Source organism: Chaetodon trifascialis, chromosome 15 (genome assembly GCF_039877785.1).
Source record: "Chaetodon trifascialis isolate fChaTrf1 chromosome 15, fChaTrf1.hap1, whole genome shotgun sequence".
NCBI classification, from domain to species: Eukaryota; Metazoa; Chordata; class Actinopteri; order Chaetodontiformes; family Chaetodontidae; genus Chaetodon; species Chaetodon trifascialis.
Window position 1 is genome coordinate 19809786 of NC_092070.1, and position 17663 is coordinate 19827448.

A 17663-nucleotide genomic window follows, 5' to 3' on the forward strand; every position below is an offset into this window, starting at 1 on the left:
GAGGTGGAATGGGAAAGCAGAAATAGTGAATTGGCAATGAAGACATACCAGCCTCCCCATTTACAGTAAATATATGGAAAGCATAAACAAGCTAAGCTATGAACTGTGGATTCACATATAATCTCACCCTCTGGGCCAACTCAAATCTATGTGAAACATACAAAACCTCAGATTACACCACCAATGTGTACAAACTAGTACAATGTTCCAGTCTATCAGTCAATCAGCATACAGAGGAGTGTTTACAGCTGGAGATGATTCAGAGCTGAAATGCTTTGTTCCCCCATGATGTAGAATTATTCTGTTATTGTTATTCTCTTAAGGGTATTGCATTTCTTATGTACTGGAGGTTTTTGTCAGTGTGCTAGTAAGCACTAAGCAATAAGGGATTGTGTTATTGGATGGTACAGTGGCTCAGGGGTTAGCAGTGTCGCCTCACTGCAAGAAGATTGTGGGATTGAACCCCAAGTGGGTCAACAGGGTATACTCAAAACACACACTGACCTTTAAACTCAGCATCCCTAGACGCATATAAATTCAGAACCTAAGGATTTAGATTTAGTTACAATCCAGGAAATAGTGTCCCCTCTACTGCATGAGTTTCACTGGCCTTACCTCAGCATGAATGAACTATAGTTAATACTTGCCATAACCACAACTTTTCCCTAGTATTTTTAAAATGTTGCCAATGAATGTAAAAACATAATCTGTGGTTTTGCCGAATCGTCCAAAGTCGATGTTTATTGAAAGCAGCCATTCCTCCTAGAAATTATATTTATATAGTACTAATCTGCAACAAATATCTGCAAATAGAAACTTAAGATTGATAAATGTTTTCAAGGTTGTGTTTAGGCACTTGAAGCACAGAAAGTTAGGGAGAGACTGTGGTCTTGGCTAAATACTGAAAGAATCAGCATGGATTGAAAGCTAGATGTTGAAAGTATACAACTGAAAAATACCACCTCAGTACTCCGGTGTCAACGTCCGTCCACCCCGCCCGTCTCCCCACAATCTGTGCCGCACTTCCTTCATTGTAAAAAAAAAAAAAAAAAAAAAAAGTTTCCACAGAGCATGCTGTGGCCAGCAATTACGTTTCCCTCAAAAGGTATTTGGCCAAACAAATCAGTCACATATCAATGTAACAGGACACTGACTTGCAGACCCTGGTCCCCAGTCGACGCCCCTCCTATTTAGGGTCAAAGAAAGAGGACAAATTGTGTTTCAGTACAAATGTTTGTATCCCTACACTGTGATGTATGATGACGAAAACCACAACACTCATACGGCTGTAATGTGATAAAATAAACTCCAAAAAAGGTCAAATGACAGCAGGAACGGTATTTAAGGTCACCATGGCAGGTGGGGTTTCAACTTGAAGTATATTCTCTCTGCCATGAACTGTCACATTTATTCTATTCTACCAGTGATTATCCCTGTTGTGGATAGCCATGTCCTCTAACACACAAAAGCACCTCCTCACCCCCTGTGTCCCTCCAACAGGGCAGCCCATGTCGCCCTGCGTCAGAGGCAGAACTGGTGAATTAAAAGAGAATATATTCCTACACATATCAAGACCTCTGGGCTGATGTTTCTGCTGTATGTTCACTCCCAGCACATCCTGATTATTATTCCTGTTAATTACAAATTAGCAGTCATTGCAAGGTCAGGTTAGTACTAATCTTAAATATTTCTGAGGCTGCCTCGCAGCAGTCTTTGTATAACTACTTAATAATCTACTTCAGAATTTAAAAATGAATGGTTCAACACTGCCATCATTGCTGTTGACTATACTAGATATGTAAATATGGTGGAAATGACATTGAACAGAGGAAATATTTGAAATAGGGAAAGATAGTGTCTACATCTTCCTAACTGTGAAAAAAAAGAAGATTGTATGTACTTTATGTAAATGATGAAGGTTTCACTCATTAGAATGCACTGATCTTGCATCAGCCAGATTTAATGACCGTCATAACAGTCAACAAATTCAGTTTTATACGCAGACATCATTCAACTCACAATTGGGCATAAACATCCTCCAGGTGCATGTTAAAATCAATCCAACAGACTGTTTCATAAGGCACATTATGATTGGTGACTGCAGTCTTTCAACCTCGACTGCATACCTGTGCAGCAGCAGGCGTGATATTTTTTTAATTTCCTCGTCAGCAGCGGTACCTTGACCCTTGCACAATTAATTGCTGTGATGTAGGTGGTAATAATGAGTGATTTGGTGCTGTAATAGAGTGAGGTTGTGCCCTGAATCATCCAGCGAAAGTAATATAATCTCTAAACTTGAAAGCAGCGCTGTAACTTCTGAAAGACAAAACAGTGCATTCATTCAAATCACATTTACAAATTAAAGGTTGAAAACATAAGCAGTAAAATACATCCTTGCTATGTTTGCTAATGTGAGCAAACTTTTGACATTAAAGAGTTTTTGCTTACTTCACTACTCGCTTTTGTTGCAGTATATTTTAGCAGCATTTACCATTCTCCCATAATGTATCCCATAAAAATGACACGGGGTTGCTTTGAATGTGGCTTAAATTATCTGTAAGATTCCAAAATAAGAGAAGAAAATGGGATTCGGCCTGGCCCAAACATTTCAAATTTACCAAGATGGGGTATTTGAAGCAGAGTGCTTCTAAGGATGCCATACGCTTTATTTTCTATTTGACAAAACAAGTTGAAAAAAAATCATTTTGAGATTTTTTTGGGAGGGAGAAGGCAAAAGATTTTAATTTAATTTACTTTGTGTGAGAAATCCCTCTTTTTATCTTGTAGAACCACTACAATGTATGCGTGAAGGTTTTCAGAGGAAAATCCTAAGTTCATTCAAAGTGTCATTTCGTGTGGTGTTGGATAATTGATTTAATGCAGCTTCTTAACTTTGGCCTCCCTCAGATGCGTCTGACAGTCCTCAGGTTAATGGTGTGAAAACAGGGACTCTGCTTTTCCCAACCTGTCAAGTGGTAATTGGCCAACAGTTTCCTGAAATTGCAGTCTGCCACAGGGACTGCAATCACCTCTTAAATCGTGTACAAAATAATTAGTGGTGCATGGACAGGAAGAGGATACATGCAGTAAACATGAATCCTAGGCTTTAAGTATGGCATCATATGCAGTATGCTTTTCTTATCCCGATAAAATGTAATTAATGTCAATGTGTTCTTGTCTTTATATTGCAGGTTGTTCCTCCGTGCACATGAGAGACACACAGAAAGGAAGACAGTGGCAGAAACAATACAATGAGACCATCTAATGATGGTAACCTTTAAGGAGAAAAGCACAAGCCAGCCTGAGGTGGTGAAATCTCTTAAGCATCACCACACCTTCACTGCAGGCAAACCTCAATGAAAGAAACTCAGTGTAAGGGCAGATACTCAACTTTTTCTGATTGGTACATGGGGAAAATATCGTCCATCAATGAAGAGGAGACAAATACAAGGATTGTTTCTGGCCCGTGAGAACAGTTGAACATCCAGCAGATTTTCCAACAGGATCGGCTTCGCTGTACTGAAACCACAGCGGCATCACCTTCCACCCATTTTTTTGGCCCTGCACATGACTCTCAGAGAAGCACCAATGGCCTGCAGCTTAGGCATGGTGATGAGTGCCTTGTTTTGGTCTGTAGCCATTGTATATTTGACTCATATTGGCAGAGTCAGTGGAGACTGTTGGTTAATTGAGGGTGAAAAGGGCTTTGTATGGCTTGCGATTTGTAGCCAAAACCAACCACCTTATGAGGCCATCCCACAGCATATCAACAGCACCATTGTTGACCTTCGTCTGAATGAAAACAAAATCAAAAGTATCCATTATTCTGCCCTTAGTCGCTTTGCCAACTTGACCTACCTGAACCTGACAAAGAATGAAATCTCCTACATAGAGGACGGGGCCTTTTCTGCTCAGTTTAACTTACAAGTCCTTCAAATGGGCTTCAACAAGTTGCGGAACCTGACGGAGGGGATCCTCAGGGGTTTAGGAAAGCTGCAGTACCTCTACCTCCAGGCAAACCTGATTGAGACTGTGACACCCAATGCCTTTTGGGAATGCCCCAACATTGAGAACATTGACCTCTCCATGAACCGAATCCAGCAGTTAGACGGGTCCACGTTTACCAGTCTGACTAAACTGACCACCTGCGAGTTGTACACCAACCCTTTCAACTGCTCATGTGAATTACTTGGTTTTGTCAAATGGCTCTCAGTTTTCCCCAACAGGACGAATGAGCGGATGGTCTGCGACTCCCCACCTGGCGTCTCTGGTTATAGTTTACTGAGTCAGAATCCTAATAACCCAACATATCGAAATGCGCTTCACATGCTCACCACTGTGTGCACTGATGACTACGTGACACCATTTATTGCTGTGCCCACTGAGTCCACAACACCCCCACCAGACTCGACACTTTGCGGGCTGGAAGATTGTCCCTCAGGTACAGAACCAGAAGACATTACCATCAGTACAACCTACAATGATGTGGACGTAAACCTTCTGATGAAACTGAAGCAAGTATCGAACACAGCTGCCACCATCACAGTTCAGATTCCTCATCCCTACAAAAAGATGTACATCCTGGTTCTGTACAACAACAGCTTTTTCACAGATATTCAAAACCTGAAAAACATAAAGGAGGACATTGACCTAAAAAACCTGAAGCCCCACACTAACTACACATACTGTGTTGCTTCGATACGCAATTCCCTGAGACACAACCACACTTGTCTGACAATCACTACTGGCCCTTGGAATGGAAAGGACAGAGTTGTAAATAATGCAACTGCTACTCACTACATCATGACAATTTTAGGCTGTCTCTTTAGCATGGTCATTTTTCTGGGTGTGGTCTACTATTGCTTGCGAAGAAAGCGTCAGCAGGATGAAAAGCACAAAAAATCAGGCAGCCTGAAGAAAAATATAATGGAACTGAAATACGGACAAGAACTAGAAGGAGGGACTATATCTCGAATGTCGCAGAAGCAGTTGTTGGCCGGGGAGAGCATGGCACGTATGCCGTACTTACCATCTGCAGCTGAAATGGAGCAGTACAAATTTCAAGAGATAAGTGAGACTCCTAAAATGATGAAAGGAAATTACATGGAGGTGCGCAGCATGGACCATCATGAACGCAGAGAGTGTGACATGGGAATGGCTGGGAACAGCCAGGGGTCGGTGGCAGAGATTTCCACCATTGCAAAAGAGGTGGATAAAGTCAATCAGATAATTAACAACTGTATAGATGCTCTAAAGTCAGAATCCACCTCTTTTCAAGGGGTGAAATCTGGAGCAGTATCTACTGCAGAGCCCCAACTCGTACTAATATCAGAGCACCCACAGAGTAAATCTGGCCTTCTGTCCCCGGTGTATAAGGACAGCTACCATCACTCTCTGCAGAGGCATCGGAACTCTGATGTCTCGCCAAAGAGGCCCAGCACTGCCACGGGAGGACCGATGCGAAGCCCCAGGCCTTATCGCTCTGAATCCAAGTACATAGAGAAAACCTCCCCAACAGGAGAAACCATCCTCACCGTAACACCTGCTGCCGCGATCCTGAGGGCTGAGGCAGACAAGATCCGTCAGTACAGTGACCACCGGCACTCATATCCCGACGCTCAGATAGAGGAGCTTGAAGGACCTGACGGCCACAAGTCCTCCATGTTGGAGCCTCTTACGCACTCCCGCTCCAGAGACTTAGCATATTCCCAGCTGCCATCCCAGTATCACAATCTAAGCTACTCCTCCAGTCCCGAATACTACTGCAAACCTTCACACAGCATCTGGGAGCGTTTCAAACTCCACCGGAAACGGCACAAAGATGACGAGTACATGGCTGCGGGCCATGCGCTGCGTAAGAAAGTCCAGTTTGCAAAGGATGAGGACCTGCATGATATTTTAGACTACTGGAAAGGTGTATCAGCCCAACATAAATCATAACCTCTTTAGGTGTTTTTAAAATGGACCACACATTGCAGAAATGACACAAGAACCTCATCTGACAATTGAATCAATGGATACTTCCATATTATAATCAACTACTCACTCACGTGTATCACATTCTCTTTTGACTGTGAGGAAAATGGGGTAAAGATTCTTTAAATTTGTCATATTATGTAAAGCATTCATCGAGAAAACTTTTATCTATTAAAGAGAAAATATATTGCAAATTAATAATATATATGTTACAATGGATTATAGGTTTTTGGGTATCGCATGGCCAAGTCCTGTGACAGTGGATTTGCTGTTGTGTAATATGAAACTACTATATGAAGATATGTCTACTGAAACCTCAGTATTTCTTGAGGAACTACCTGGACCCTTCATTCAAAAAGAACTTTCTTTTCTTCCCTCCCTGCATATATTTAATTCAACAAAACTATGTACAGATATGGGTTTCTATATTTGCAATGTTTGCTGTGTAAATGGAAAAGTATTAGTGGATGAATCAGGTTTTATCAAATGGAGCGCTGTTCGTTGAGATTAACTTGTTGCTGAAGAACAGCATATCCCACTTTAAACCTGTCACATCATTTGTCATTTTAACCATCACCGCCTGTTTTTTTTAAACTCTTCTTCTTTTTTTAAAGCTTTTACATGCACTTACAAGACACAGACGGATTCAGTTTTAACGTCCCCTTAATCACACAACGCAGTATTCAGTGGATGGACTCTGATAGACTTCCTGCAGGCACGATGCAGTATATTACATGCTGTAATGAAAGTCTCAGTCATCAGTTTCATGAGCCATCGTTCGTATCTTTAGTACCAAAGTAGAAAAAGCTGAAATGTTTACAATATTTCTGCACGGTCTGGGAATAAACACAGAGCAGTAGGTCCATGTTGACTTTTTTTTTTTTTCTTTGTTTACTGTATCAGTTTCTCCTTCAAAAGTGAAAACATTGGGAAACAATAAAATCCACATACAGGATATGGCATTGAAAGCCTACTATTAATCACTAACATTTCAAGGGGAAGGTAGCTGGACTCTGTCACCTGCTGTTTAGGTACAGTAGAGGCAGCTGTTCTTCCCTGCAGGAGAGCCCGATGGATGAATGTAACAGATACATATTCTGATCTGTCTATGGCAGCTTTTATGTGAGGAAATATTTATTTAATGCTATTAACGGCTGTGTTTCTTTTCCTTTGCTTCAGTATTTCTTCCAGTGTATTATATTGCATAATGTCTGATCCGATACATGCAGGAAAGTAGTTTGTTATTCAGATGGGCCTTGTTGCTTGCTGAGAGGTTTCGTTTTATTTTAACCTGCTAGGCTGTTCAATCTTTTTGTATATTATGAAAGCTACGTACCAGACGAATATCAACATGCTAGAGTAAAATTTGAGAATGTGAAACTGAATCCTCTGACTTACTGGCTGTGAATTTGTACATCATGAAATTTTTTGAGTAAATATAAGACTTAACGCTTTTTCTTTGTAAGATGTTTATATAACTTTTTTCCAGAAAGGCTCATGATGATTCATTACATATTTGTGAATGAGCAATAAATATGCGTTTCACCCCTCCTACTTATTTGAAGAATTGTAATGACGTAACTAAACGTATTGTCGGTGTAGGCTATGGGTTGATTGAAAAGCAGAGATTTGCTCTGTGTTAAGCCTCACGTCAGTCATTCTGGGATACAGACTGCTATTATTCAAACATTGCTGAATTGTGATCATGATTATGAAGCGTGATTATTAGTTTCAACTTAAAAAAACAAAGAGAATAACTTCCCAAAGTGGCAGCAGATCTTCCTTCCAATTTTCTTTTCAAAATTTTTTGCAAATTTTGGCCAAATTTCCAGAAAATCGTCAAAAGAAAATGCTATTCATCGAGTGTACTCATCCACGACTCTCATGCGAAAACTACATGTTGGAAGCATCAAGATAAACAGTTGGTGGCACTAATTCTCTAGTTGGGTGCCAGTGCAGAGGAAGAGGGCGCAACGACATGATGTGACTGAAGGAGCGCCAGTGAATCCTCAAAGGAATGAAAACGATGTGGAAAAAGCATTTATCTTTATGTATTCATTCAGGGAACGCTGCAGTCTCCTCATTGGTCCACAGAGATCTGATGTTTTTCGTCTCCTCGGTGAGGCGGAAGCTTCAGTGAATGTACATCAGGATTCATTCGCCGAGTGTTTCCACGGCACTTTTGTCACATTTCACTTTCATCAAAACACCAACTTTTCCATCTCAGCCAAGTCAAGGAGATTTTTCAATATTGTCCTCAGATTTTGTTGCGTTTTGGTTAAACTTCATTATGTTGGATGAAGCCACAGTGTGAATACAACTCTGGCCAAAATCTGTGCTGCTGCTTTAAACAAAACACAACCAGTGTCTCCAGATTTCCATTTTGTTTCTCGCTACATTCTCCCTTTTTGGTCAAACGGCATATTTTCGCGCTCTCAAAAAACATGAGTGAATATTAAACACTTCAATTTGCATGAAAGATAAAATGGAAGCAGGACAGACATCCTCCGTGTGCTGTGTGTCGAGGTGAGGACCAGAGTCTGACCTGAGGGAATGAATTTGGCTGTGACATATTTTTTCATCAAGTCTTTTTCCTTCCATTAGACATCGACTCCGTTAGTATAACTGCAGGCATGAGTTAGCCCATTTGTATTTTTTTCTGTCATAATGCTGCGTCCATTTCATGTAAGTGTGTCATGACGCTGTTATTATTCATTAATGTGAAATGAAGCATTCATGAGCCTGATGTGTTATGTAAGCACTTTATAAAGTGTCAACTTGGTTGTCTGACTTAATATTTCAACCGCCTTAAGATTTTGGGATATGTGTACAAGTGTAAAATTCTTTTTGTTTTATTTCAATGTTGATCCTGTTGACAAGTCTCCATTTGTTGTTATTTTTATAAAGGCATTTCAGTATCTCCTGAGAGCTGTCAGGTTTCTAGTTCATTTAGCTATTTAGCAACATCTTTTTATACTGCATATTGTAGCACTTCTGTGTCTAATAAGAGTTTAAAGTGTTGATAAAACCTTTAGAAAGACCAACAGTTGTTGTTTAAGTGCATCAAAACAAACAAGAGCACAAAAATGTGTTTTTTTATTTCTTAATACTATGTTATCTGCTTTCAGACAAAGTACTGTGAAATAAAGTTAAGGGTGCACATACAGTATACACTCAGCATCTTTATTATAACCTGAGCCAGAATCACTTTAAGGCTACTGTAACAACCACTGAGCACACGATCCGGCGGTGTCACGTTCAAGGTCTGTCTGTGGAAGACGACGTGATGGGACTCTAGCCGGTGAGGCGATGTCCAGCAGCTGAGTGACACCAGCATATTCAATCAACCAAAAAGTCTCCATATTACAGAGCCATGACTGAGCCAGAACAGGACACAGTGGACACGATGTGTAAGATCACACTCAAGCTAAGTAGGTACTTTTCGAACCCTTAAATGTAACATTATGAGGGCCAGTTAAACAAAAAAAATATCTGTAGTCCTATGATTTCCTCGAAACACAGACAGAATTCTGGAATTTGCTAAGCCGACAACAAACCCTTAGAAGTGGAACCACATCAGCAGATGCAAGACACGAGTGCATTGAAGACTTCATGGCTGGATGTGCTTCACAAAAAATGAAAAGCTGTAAACACCTGAAAAATGCAGACCTCCTGTAAAAACCTTCATTATTTTCGGAGAAATTCATCCTTTCACACAGTTAAGCAGCAAATTCCAAGACCTGTTCTGAATTTTTTCCTTATTAATACACAAATGTCTGCAGCAACCAACACGATAAATCAAACCTTTGTCTTCAGTATGAACTTTGTTGTTCAGTAAATTCTGAGTCTGCAAGTGGATGTTTTCCACCCCACCCTTTATGAATTTGTGGCTCATGACCTCACATGTGCTATAATGGGCCTGGAGCGCGCTAGAGATGAGGTTTAATACAAATCAGGTAAGCTTGCACAGGTGCTGACGGTGCACCAGTAAAGACCTCCCCAAAAATCACATCATCTCCTTTCATGTGCTTTACGCCTGCCAGTCTCATTCTGCCATAAACTCTAAACCAGCAAACACGTTTCCACGCTCACCTCATCACATAATGTGATTAGGGTAATAATGACAGTAAGTCCTGAACAATCGAGAGCTTATTTTTACAAAACCACCTTGCTTTCTGAACCCACTTTGTTGTTTAGATAACAAGGCCCAACAGCCAACATGGGGCAGCTTGATGGTGATATAACTTCTTTGACGCTATATTTTTTTTCAGGTATTGAAAACATTAAAAGTAAATGTTAGGTCTGGATGTCATCCTTTCAAAATCCAAGAACAGCGGTGTCTTTCCCTCGCCATTTTACACTCATCATACAGCGAGAAAAGGAGCAGAGATACCTTTTACTCCACTCAAAGGAGCCTCAATAGACCATGAATGTAGCCCTCTGTTACACGAGCTCTGCCATTGTCGTGATTGCATGGTTGCAACTATGAAAGAAGGTAAAAGGCTTCATTTGAAAGCTTTTTTTTATGTCCTTACTCCCACTTTTGACTAAAGGCAAATAGTTCAGTCTCATTCACAGAGTCAACATGATAACATTACAGATTCTACGTGTTTCCTCATCCTATTTCGGCTTTCAGTAAGCATAATGCGAGGAGCAAATAGCTGCAGGGGTTACTGATTAATAGAGGCGAGTAAACAAGCCGAGGTACACGTCCAGACTGCATTCAGAATCAGGAGGACAGGCCAAGGCCGTGGTTTTTGTGCTGTCCGAAGGTCCAACCGTCTCACATACATTTTCTGTCCTAAGAGCACTGCCAGTTATTGTATATGACACCCGGTAATTCTCCTGATAAACAACAACAGTTCAGCACCTGAAGCTAAAAGGCGTCTCCATGCTTCACGGACCGCACACGACCTAGGAGCTGCTCATTACTACTTTCCTAAAAATGCAATGAAGTTCAACCACAAAGCAATAACCATTCTGCTTTACTTTGCTTCACTCAGCTCAGCTATCAATAGCTTGTTTACAGTCCTGCTTTTGCTGCCTTTCTATTGCAGTTTGCTTTGCCCGGAGGGAAATGAAGGGGAGAGACTCAGAACGGTGTCGACTTTGATTTGTTATTGTTACTCACATCACTGAACAACAGAGGTTAGCATTAAGAAATTATACACAAGCCCAACCTGTAACTCCTCACTTCAAGCTTTGTGTGGCAGACGCAGTGCTGGACCAACATCTGGGGGGATATACAGCTGTTCCCCACATTGATGGTCATTGACTGCGGAAATACTCTTAAGGTGGATTTCCTGTCTCAACTAAGTTCCACATCCCTGCAAGTCTTTTGTTTTTGTTTTTCAGGAAAACAATGGCTGACTGGAAGATAATAAAAGCACAGACTGTGTCCAAAATCGACTAAATAATGCAGTATAATTACTGTCATTTTATTACAGTTACATGTAAATGTATTCACTACTCTGCCCTCAAAAAAGATCCCACAAGCAAAGTGAAAAAAGTAATGTTGATGTTACGCACACTATGTCGTGTTTACCATCCCATAATGCAATATATCACATTTTATGGGTGCAAAAATGACCATAATGCCCCTCTATGCATTTAAGTCATTATTACTAAGTGTCCAAAATCTCAGTTTACTGCTCACCAAGGAGTGAACTAGTGAGTGTCTATACTATAATTCTTCAATTTAACAAGACAGGAGGAGCAGCTCCATGAGGCTGCACTCGAGCTACATGCTAACAATATTCCAACATGTTGAGCATGCTAACATATGCTAAACAAAGTGGGAATGTAATCAGTGGTGAACAGGTCGAAATGTCGACCTGAAGAATGCACTACGTTTCTGGTTGAGATATTTCTCCCTGGGAACTGAATATTTGTCCAGACTGTCATGGCTTTTTTAGACACTGCCATGGATCCACACTCCTAGCTACAAACTTGCGTGGTCTGGTTTGGAACAGGGTCAGCAGCGATGTTTGGAGCTTGAAATCCACCCGAACTTGAGACCGTTCAGACTAGACCAGACTTGTAATCCTAAAGCTTGAGCGGCACTCACGGCCTGGATGCGTGGCACAGCTCTCTCAGTTTGAAAACTACAGCTCAGCCAGCGCACAGTGTGAATCATGAATCATCAACGTCAAAGTCTATTTTAAGAGGGGAGCTCTATGATGAACTTTCAACACCTCTGACCACACCCAGCCCTGTTAGAGGCTTGTAACTGAGCAAAATTTGGGTATTTGGGATGTTTCACCTATGAATCACGGGACAACTGCTGAAAGGCAGCTGAGGATGACACATAAATGTTCAAAACTACCTGCCGACTATAGAATACTGACTGTTTTAGAGGACAATGAATGTGAGATCATGTCGGAAAACAAGCCACAAATATTACTTTTGCTTCCACGTTTCACTTTTTGGAAATCCCCTTTCATTGTAGGAAAGGTTGCTTTTTGGACGTAGACACAGTGTCTGCCATCCTTCCTGTGAAGTGTAGCAATGGAGACCCTCTATCCCTGACCATGGCACACAGAGTGCATTAATCAGCTGTCAGCAGTGCATGACGAAGGCTCCCACTTTAAAGCATTTGAGAGGAAACACCCAAAGTTCCTCAGATCTTGTCAAATTCAATGTCTAATTGGCCATGGGTGATCAGCTACGAAGAAAGGAGCAACTACAGTGGGCTCGAAAATGAGATCTGCACAGAGATCAAACATCAAATAGCTGCTATAATTAACAGATCCAGCCCTTATAAAGCCGCTTTGGTGCTTCAGTGAGCATCTCCAGCACGGACAGTGACCAGCAGGGTCTCAGAGGGAAACACGCCACACAGATTAAATTAAAAAATGTGTTTAAAAATGAAATATTTCTATTAATTTCAATATGAAAACCATTTACATGCAGCGGTAACACTGTAGCTAAGTGTGTTATGTGCTTACTGCTGTGACTTATCCCCCAAGAAAGAGAATTATGAATTAATCTTTAATGTTTTCACCAAGGAGCGCTGAAGCCTGTGATCTACGAGCACCTTCATGTTGATGGGCTGAAACTCTTCACTCTTGTTAAAGGAGATTTATGCTGATGAATGATTCCAACCAGCCGAAAAGACCCAGGACTCGCTCATTAATACGCGGCGCAGGCGGCGGCAGTGATCGCCAAGCAGAACAAGTGAATGATCCTTCAAATGAGCGCTGCGCAGAGGCAGGTCACACAGACCACCAGTCAACACTGCCGGCAGGGAAGAGAAGAAGAAGTGCTGAGCACACTCCGTGTTGGAGCAGGAGAGACCGAACGGCTCATTACGAAATGAAAGTGAGAGCAAATCAAAGAGTCTTCACACAGTAGAAAATATAAGACGTGTGCCCACACAGGTCACGTGACTTTTGTTCCCGGAACTTTTGCTTCTGGCGATAATGAGCCTGCCTGTCTCTTCCGCACGTCTTTGGTCCTCATCTTTTTTTTCTTCCTGCCAAACAAAGACTCCTCTGATCATGGCGGAGTACAAACGAGAAGAGGATGAGCGGAGGAAAAAAAGAAATCAACGGCTCCATTCTTGAGGAAGATAAAAAGCTTTTAGGCTTTAATTTTTTCCTCCTTGTGGCTTTATGAATTTGCTCACCACTCATATCTGAGGTGAGGGCTCCCTTGAACACGCTTTAAATAGTCCGGGTCAGTTCATTTCCTTTCACCGCAGTTAAAGCAGCATCTTCACTGTTTGCCTGTAATCTACTTGGAGATCTGTTTCAATATATAAATAGAAAATAAAAGTTCTGAAAGCCAATGTAGCGCAAAAGGAAATCAGCTTTTCCTTTGCTTTTGTTTGTTTTGCTGATCAGCGACGTGATTTCTAATTCAATAACACGCTAACAAAGCACAAAGCCAGTGAGCAATATTAAAAAAAACACTTTTTTTGCCTTCTGTGTACATATTGAGTGAATGAAATAAGAGGCTTCGGTGTCAGGGCCCTGGTGTTGTGCGTCACTGTCACGCCATCGCGTCTTCCTGGACACTGGAACAGATCAGAGCCATCTTTAATGTCATTAGGAACATCTGAGCTTTTCCTGCTCGGACAAGTCAAAATGTCTGCTGTCAAAAAAGCAAAACGAATCATCTCCAGCACCCGAGAACATAAACATTAACCGGCTATTTTTCTTTATCATCTGTCACATGGGCCACTGTACAGGTTATGGATACAAGTGGACGTGACACCTGGGCTGCCTGACCTCACTGTAAGCTGGACTCTCATTGGCCATTGATTTGATGTGTTTATCATAACCTCTATTGTTTGTGGCAAGTCTTCTACACAATGAAACTGTCAGCCATCTTTCATGACTCCTTGGGGGCGTACACATACGATTAGACCTCGCCTCATGTCTATGTGAGGCTGCACATACAGTGCTCGATTGGCAAATGTCTGATGCTCCTAATAGCTTTGTATCACCTGTGAAGGTGTGGTCAGGTCGGTTTCCATTCAATGAAAACTGGTAATGTGCTGAATAAATACCAGAATAATAACTTCTCAAGGTCCAAACATCAGCATGCATCAGTGTTTCTACTGGCCCAACAAACACATTCACTCAGTCAAAGTTCAGGTGACTTCATGTTCATTCCAGCACAGTTTCTCCAATCGGAGCACAAGTCTTATTATCCCTGCACAGGTGTGCAGGACCTTTGGATAAACTGTAACTTGGTACCGGTTGTCCACAGCGTGACCTTTCAAAGTTATGGAGCAAAGCTTTGACCAGCAAGTCCTTCTTTTGTTTTGTTTCTGTGCACACACACGAGGACACACATGCATGCATGCAAAACAGTGATGCCACACACAAGTTTACACTCTTTGTATGTCATGTACATATCCCTCTATAGTTTTTGCATCTTTGTTTATTGCCTATTTATTTCTACTACTTTTCCTTCTTTTTTATTCTGCTGCTGTAACAATTGAATTTCCCCAGCGTGAGATAAGTAAAGTCCTATCTTATCTTATCTTAAGTGGCAGCTACACGCCAAGAAACCCAGTCATGCACTAACAAGAGCAGGCAAGAAGAAAACATTTATGTAAACAATGCACCATTTACACATCACAGATGTTCTAGGAGGAAGGGAATATATTCAACATGTTTATTAGGTGACAAATGCCTTTTGATGAGTGACACTGAATGTAAAACATTGACTCTGAGTGCAGAAGGAACCCTAGCACTGCTTTGCATACCTGTTTTGTAACAAAGGGTACCAGCTCTATAAAGCCATTTTTATTAGGCTTTACATAAGATTGGAGTGTTTAAAGAAGCACCGTTATATCCTCAGTAAATGAGATTTTTGAATCTGGCCGAGGGACTAAATCATTTTGTGTATGCCCAGCAGCAGTTTCGATGCAGTGGGAATTCACTGGGTTGAGTGAAATGATGTCCTGCTGCTGTGCTGTGTTTCTGTATGTGTCACACAGCGATGATGTCACACAATGAGATTTCTTTCTGTCACACTTTGTTGGTGCTTTTGTCCCAGCTGGGAATTCACCATCGTCCTCGCTGCGATGTCTCTTAATCTCAAAGCGCTGCAATCACGGGGGCTTTTTTTTTGCTTTCCTGGGGAACGTGTTTCTGATTGCCGAGGCACTTGTTATTTCCTGGAAGAGGCTCTGAGATGCATGCTACAGTCCTCTAATCTGTCCGGCAATCATAAAGTCTCTGGAAGCTGTCACTGATTGCCCTGATAGTGACATCATTTCAGAAGACGCATAAAAAAAAATCCAATTATTTCCTTTCAACAAAAAGCACTTATTGCCACTATCAACTTACGTCCAACAGCATCCCACGTATGTGTAAACACCCAAATATTTACAATCCAAATTGATTTTGAGTGCTCTTGACAACATGGATGAAAATAGCACTCTCGCCATCGATTTAAGAAAATTTCTGTTGGTAGCATTTAGATGTCTTATTAGCATAGCAACTCAAACTGTGTGAGCTCTGAGCTGCTCTGAGTGATGCTTTTCGGAATTACCACCTCTGAAACGTGCAGCCATCAACATGTGAAATGACTTCGTGGTGCAGAGGAGAATGCAATTATCAGACGCTTCATGCTTTTAAATAGGGAAAAGCATTTCCCACCACACTGAGCGTGTTTTAAGAATTCCATCAATACTTTTCTCTTTATCGAAAAACAATTATCTATTATCCAAATTCTATTGGTTGTTTAATCACAAAGAAAAGGAAGCAAGTGCCATGATTCCACTGATTCTGCATGAACACTAACTTCCTGTTCATCCTTCTGTCTTGTTCAATTCACGAATCACATGATTGATCAGAACGGGACGGCAACAAGTGCAGAGACGTTAGGAAGTGAAGGAGCTGATGAGCATGAATGGAACATCTGCACAGAATCAGAACGGCGGGGACTTACTGCTTGTATCGGATATGATGCTGAACTCCTTTTGAGTTCACATTATTGTCATTCACTCAAATTTCCATGCCAACAGGTCAAATAGGTCAAATATCCCAGCATGCACTGGGCTGAAGGGAACACAAATGAAATGACACTTGAGAAAGTGTAGAAACATTTGGGGGGATGTTACAGATTATGTGAATCTGTAACATGTGAAAATGTGTTGAGTCCAGTTCAGAGCCCTGCTTTCTTGGTGGCACAGTGGAAACACTGTCGCCTCACAGCTAAAAGGTCCCAGGTTCGATTCCCGCTGTGGGCGCCATGTCCTCTACCATGCCTTCGTTGCCTGCTGCTCGAGGAAAGGGGCCTTTCTGTGTGGAGTTTGCATGTTCTCCCTGTGTTCACCTGGGGTATCCTCCTTAAAAAACCCCACTAAAAACATGCAAGAAGATCACCACCTGACCAATGGTGACAAAAGAAACTGGGTCCCCGGGCGCCGGTCAGATGGCCGCCCACCGCTCCTGGTCTGCCGCGGAGGAAGGACGACTGGGATGGGTCAAACACGGAGGACAGTTTTCACCAATGCATGGCGTGTGATAGCGTGTATGTGTGACAAATAAAGGGGATTGTCTCTCTGATTCTTCTTCTGGATAATAAACTGTACATTATTAATAGTTAGAATATTTATTTAGTGTAATAAGTGAATAGCAAGAAAAACAACTTTACATATTCTAATCTGAAAAAATATCAGTGATTCAAAATAGCCCACAGCCATTCACAGATCAAGAGACAATGAGGTAACGGCTCCCACCCTCCTACACAGTAACAGGACTCATTTTGTGTCTCTCTGTGGCTGTTCTGTGGTGGTACTGTGTCTCTTTACGGGGGGTTTTTGTCTCGCTGTAGTTGTTTTATGTAAATCTGTAGTTATTTTTGCATCTCTGCACTTGTCTTGCATCATTTTATGGTCGTGCTGTGTGCCTGTGTAGTTGTTTTGCATGTCTTTGGGTCCATTTGCACCTCTTTGTACTCATTTTTGCATCTCTTTGTAGTTGTTTTGCATCTTCTTGTAGATGTTCTGTCCCCACCATCCATCTAATGGGCACTTCAGAATGAAGAACATGCAGGCTGCACATAGAAAGTGATGGCCTTGACATCATATTATACATACTACATTTCATATATTCTGACCTTTGAAATGAGCAACTCAAATTACCCTGTAGTTAGAACATTTCAGACATTTCACTTTGTGTATTTGCATTTTAGGACTAAAAATGTGCTTTGTCACGGCAACAGAA

General features: G+C 41.5%; 1 protein-coding gene across 1 annotated transcript in view; it reads left to right on the forward strand.

Annotated features, from left to right (window-relative positions):
* Nucleotides 1–9140, forward strand: part of elfn1a (extracellular leucine-rich repeat and fibronectin type III domain containing 1a) — a 70334-nt gene extending 61194 nt beyond the window's left edge. Inside the window, exon 3 of the mRNA XM_070981579.1 lies at nucleotides 3192–9140. Coding sequence (XP_070837680.1) covers nucleotides 3568–5940 — 2373 coding nt within the window. The 5' untranslated portion in view covers nucleotides 3192–3567 and the 3' untranslated portion in view covers nucleotides 5941–9140. The remainder of the gene's footprint in view (nucleotides 1–3191) is intronic.
* The last annotated feature ends 8523 nt before the right edge of the window (nucleotides 9141–17663 follow it).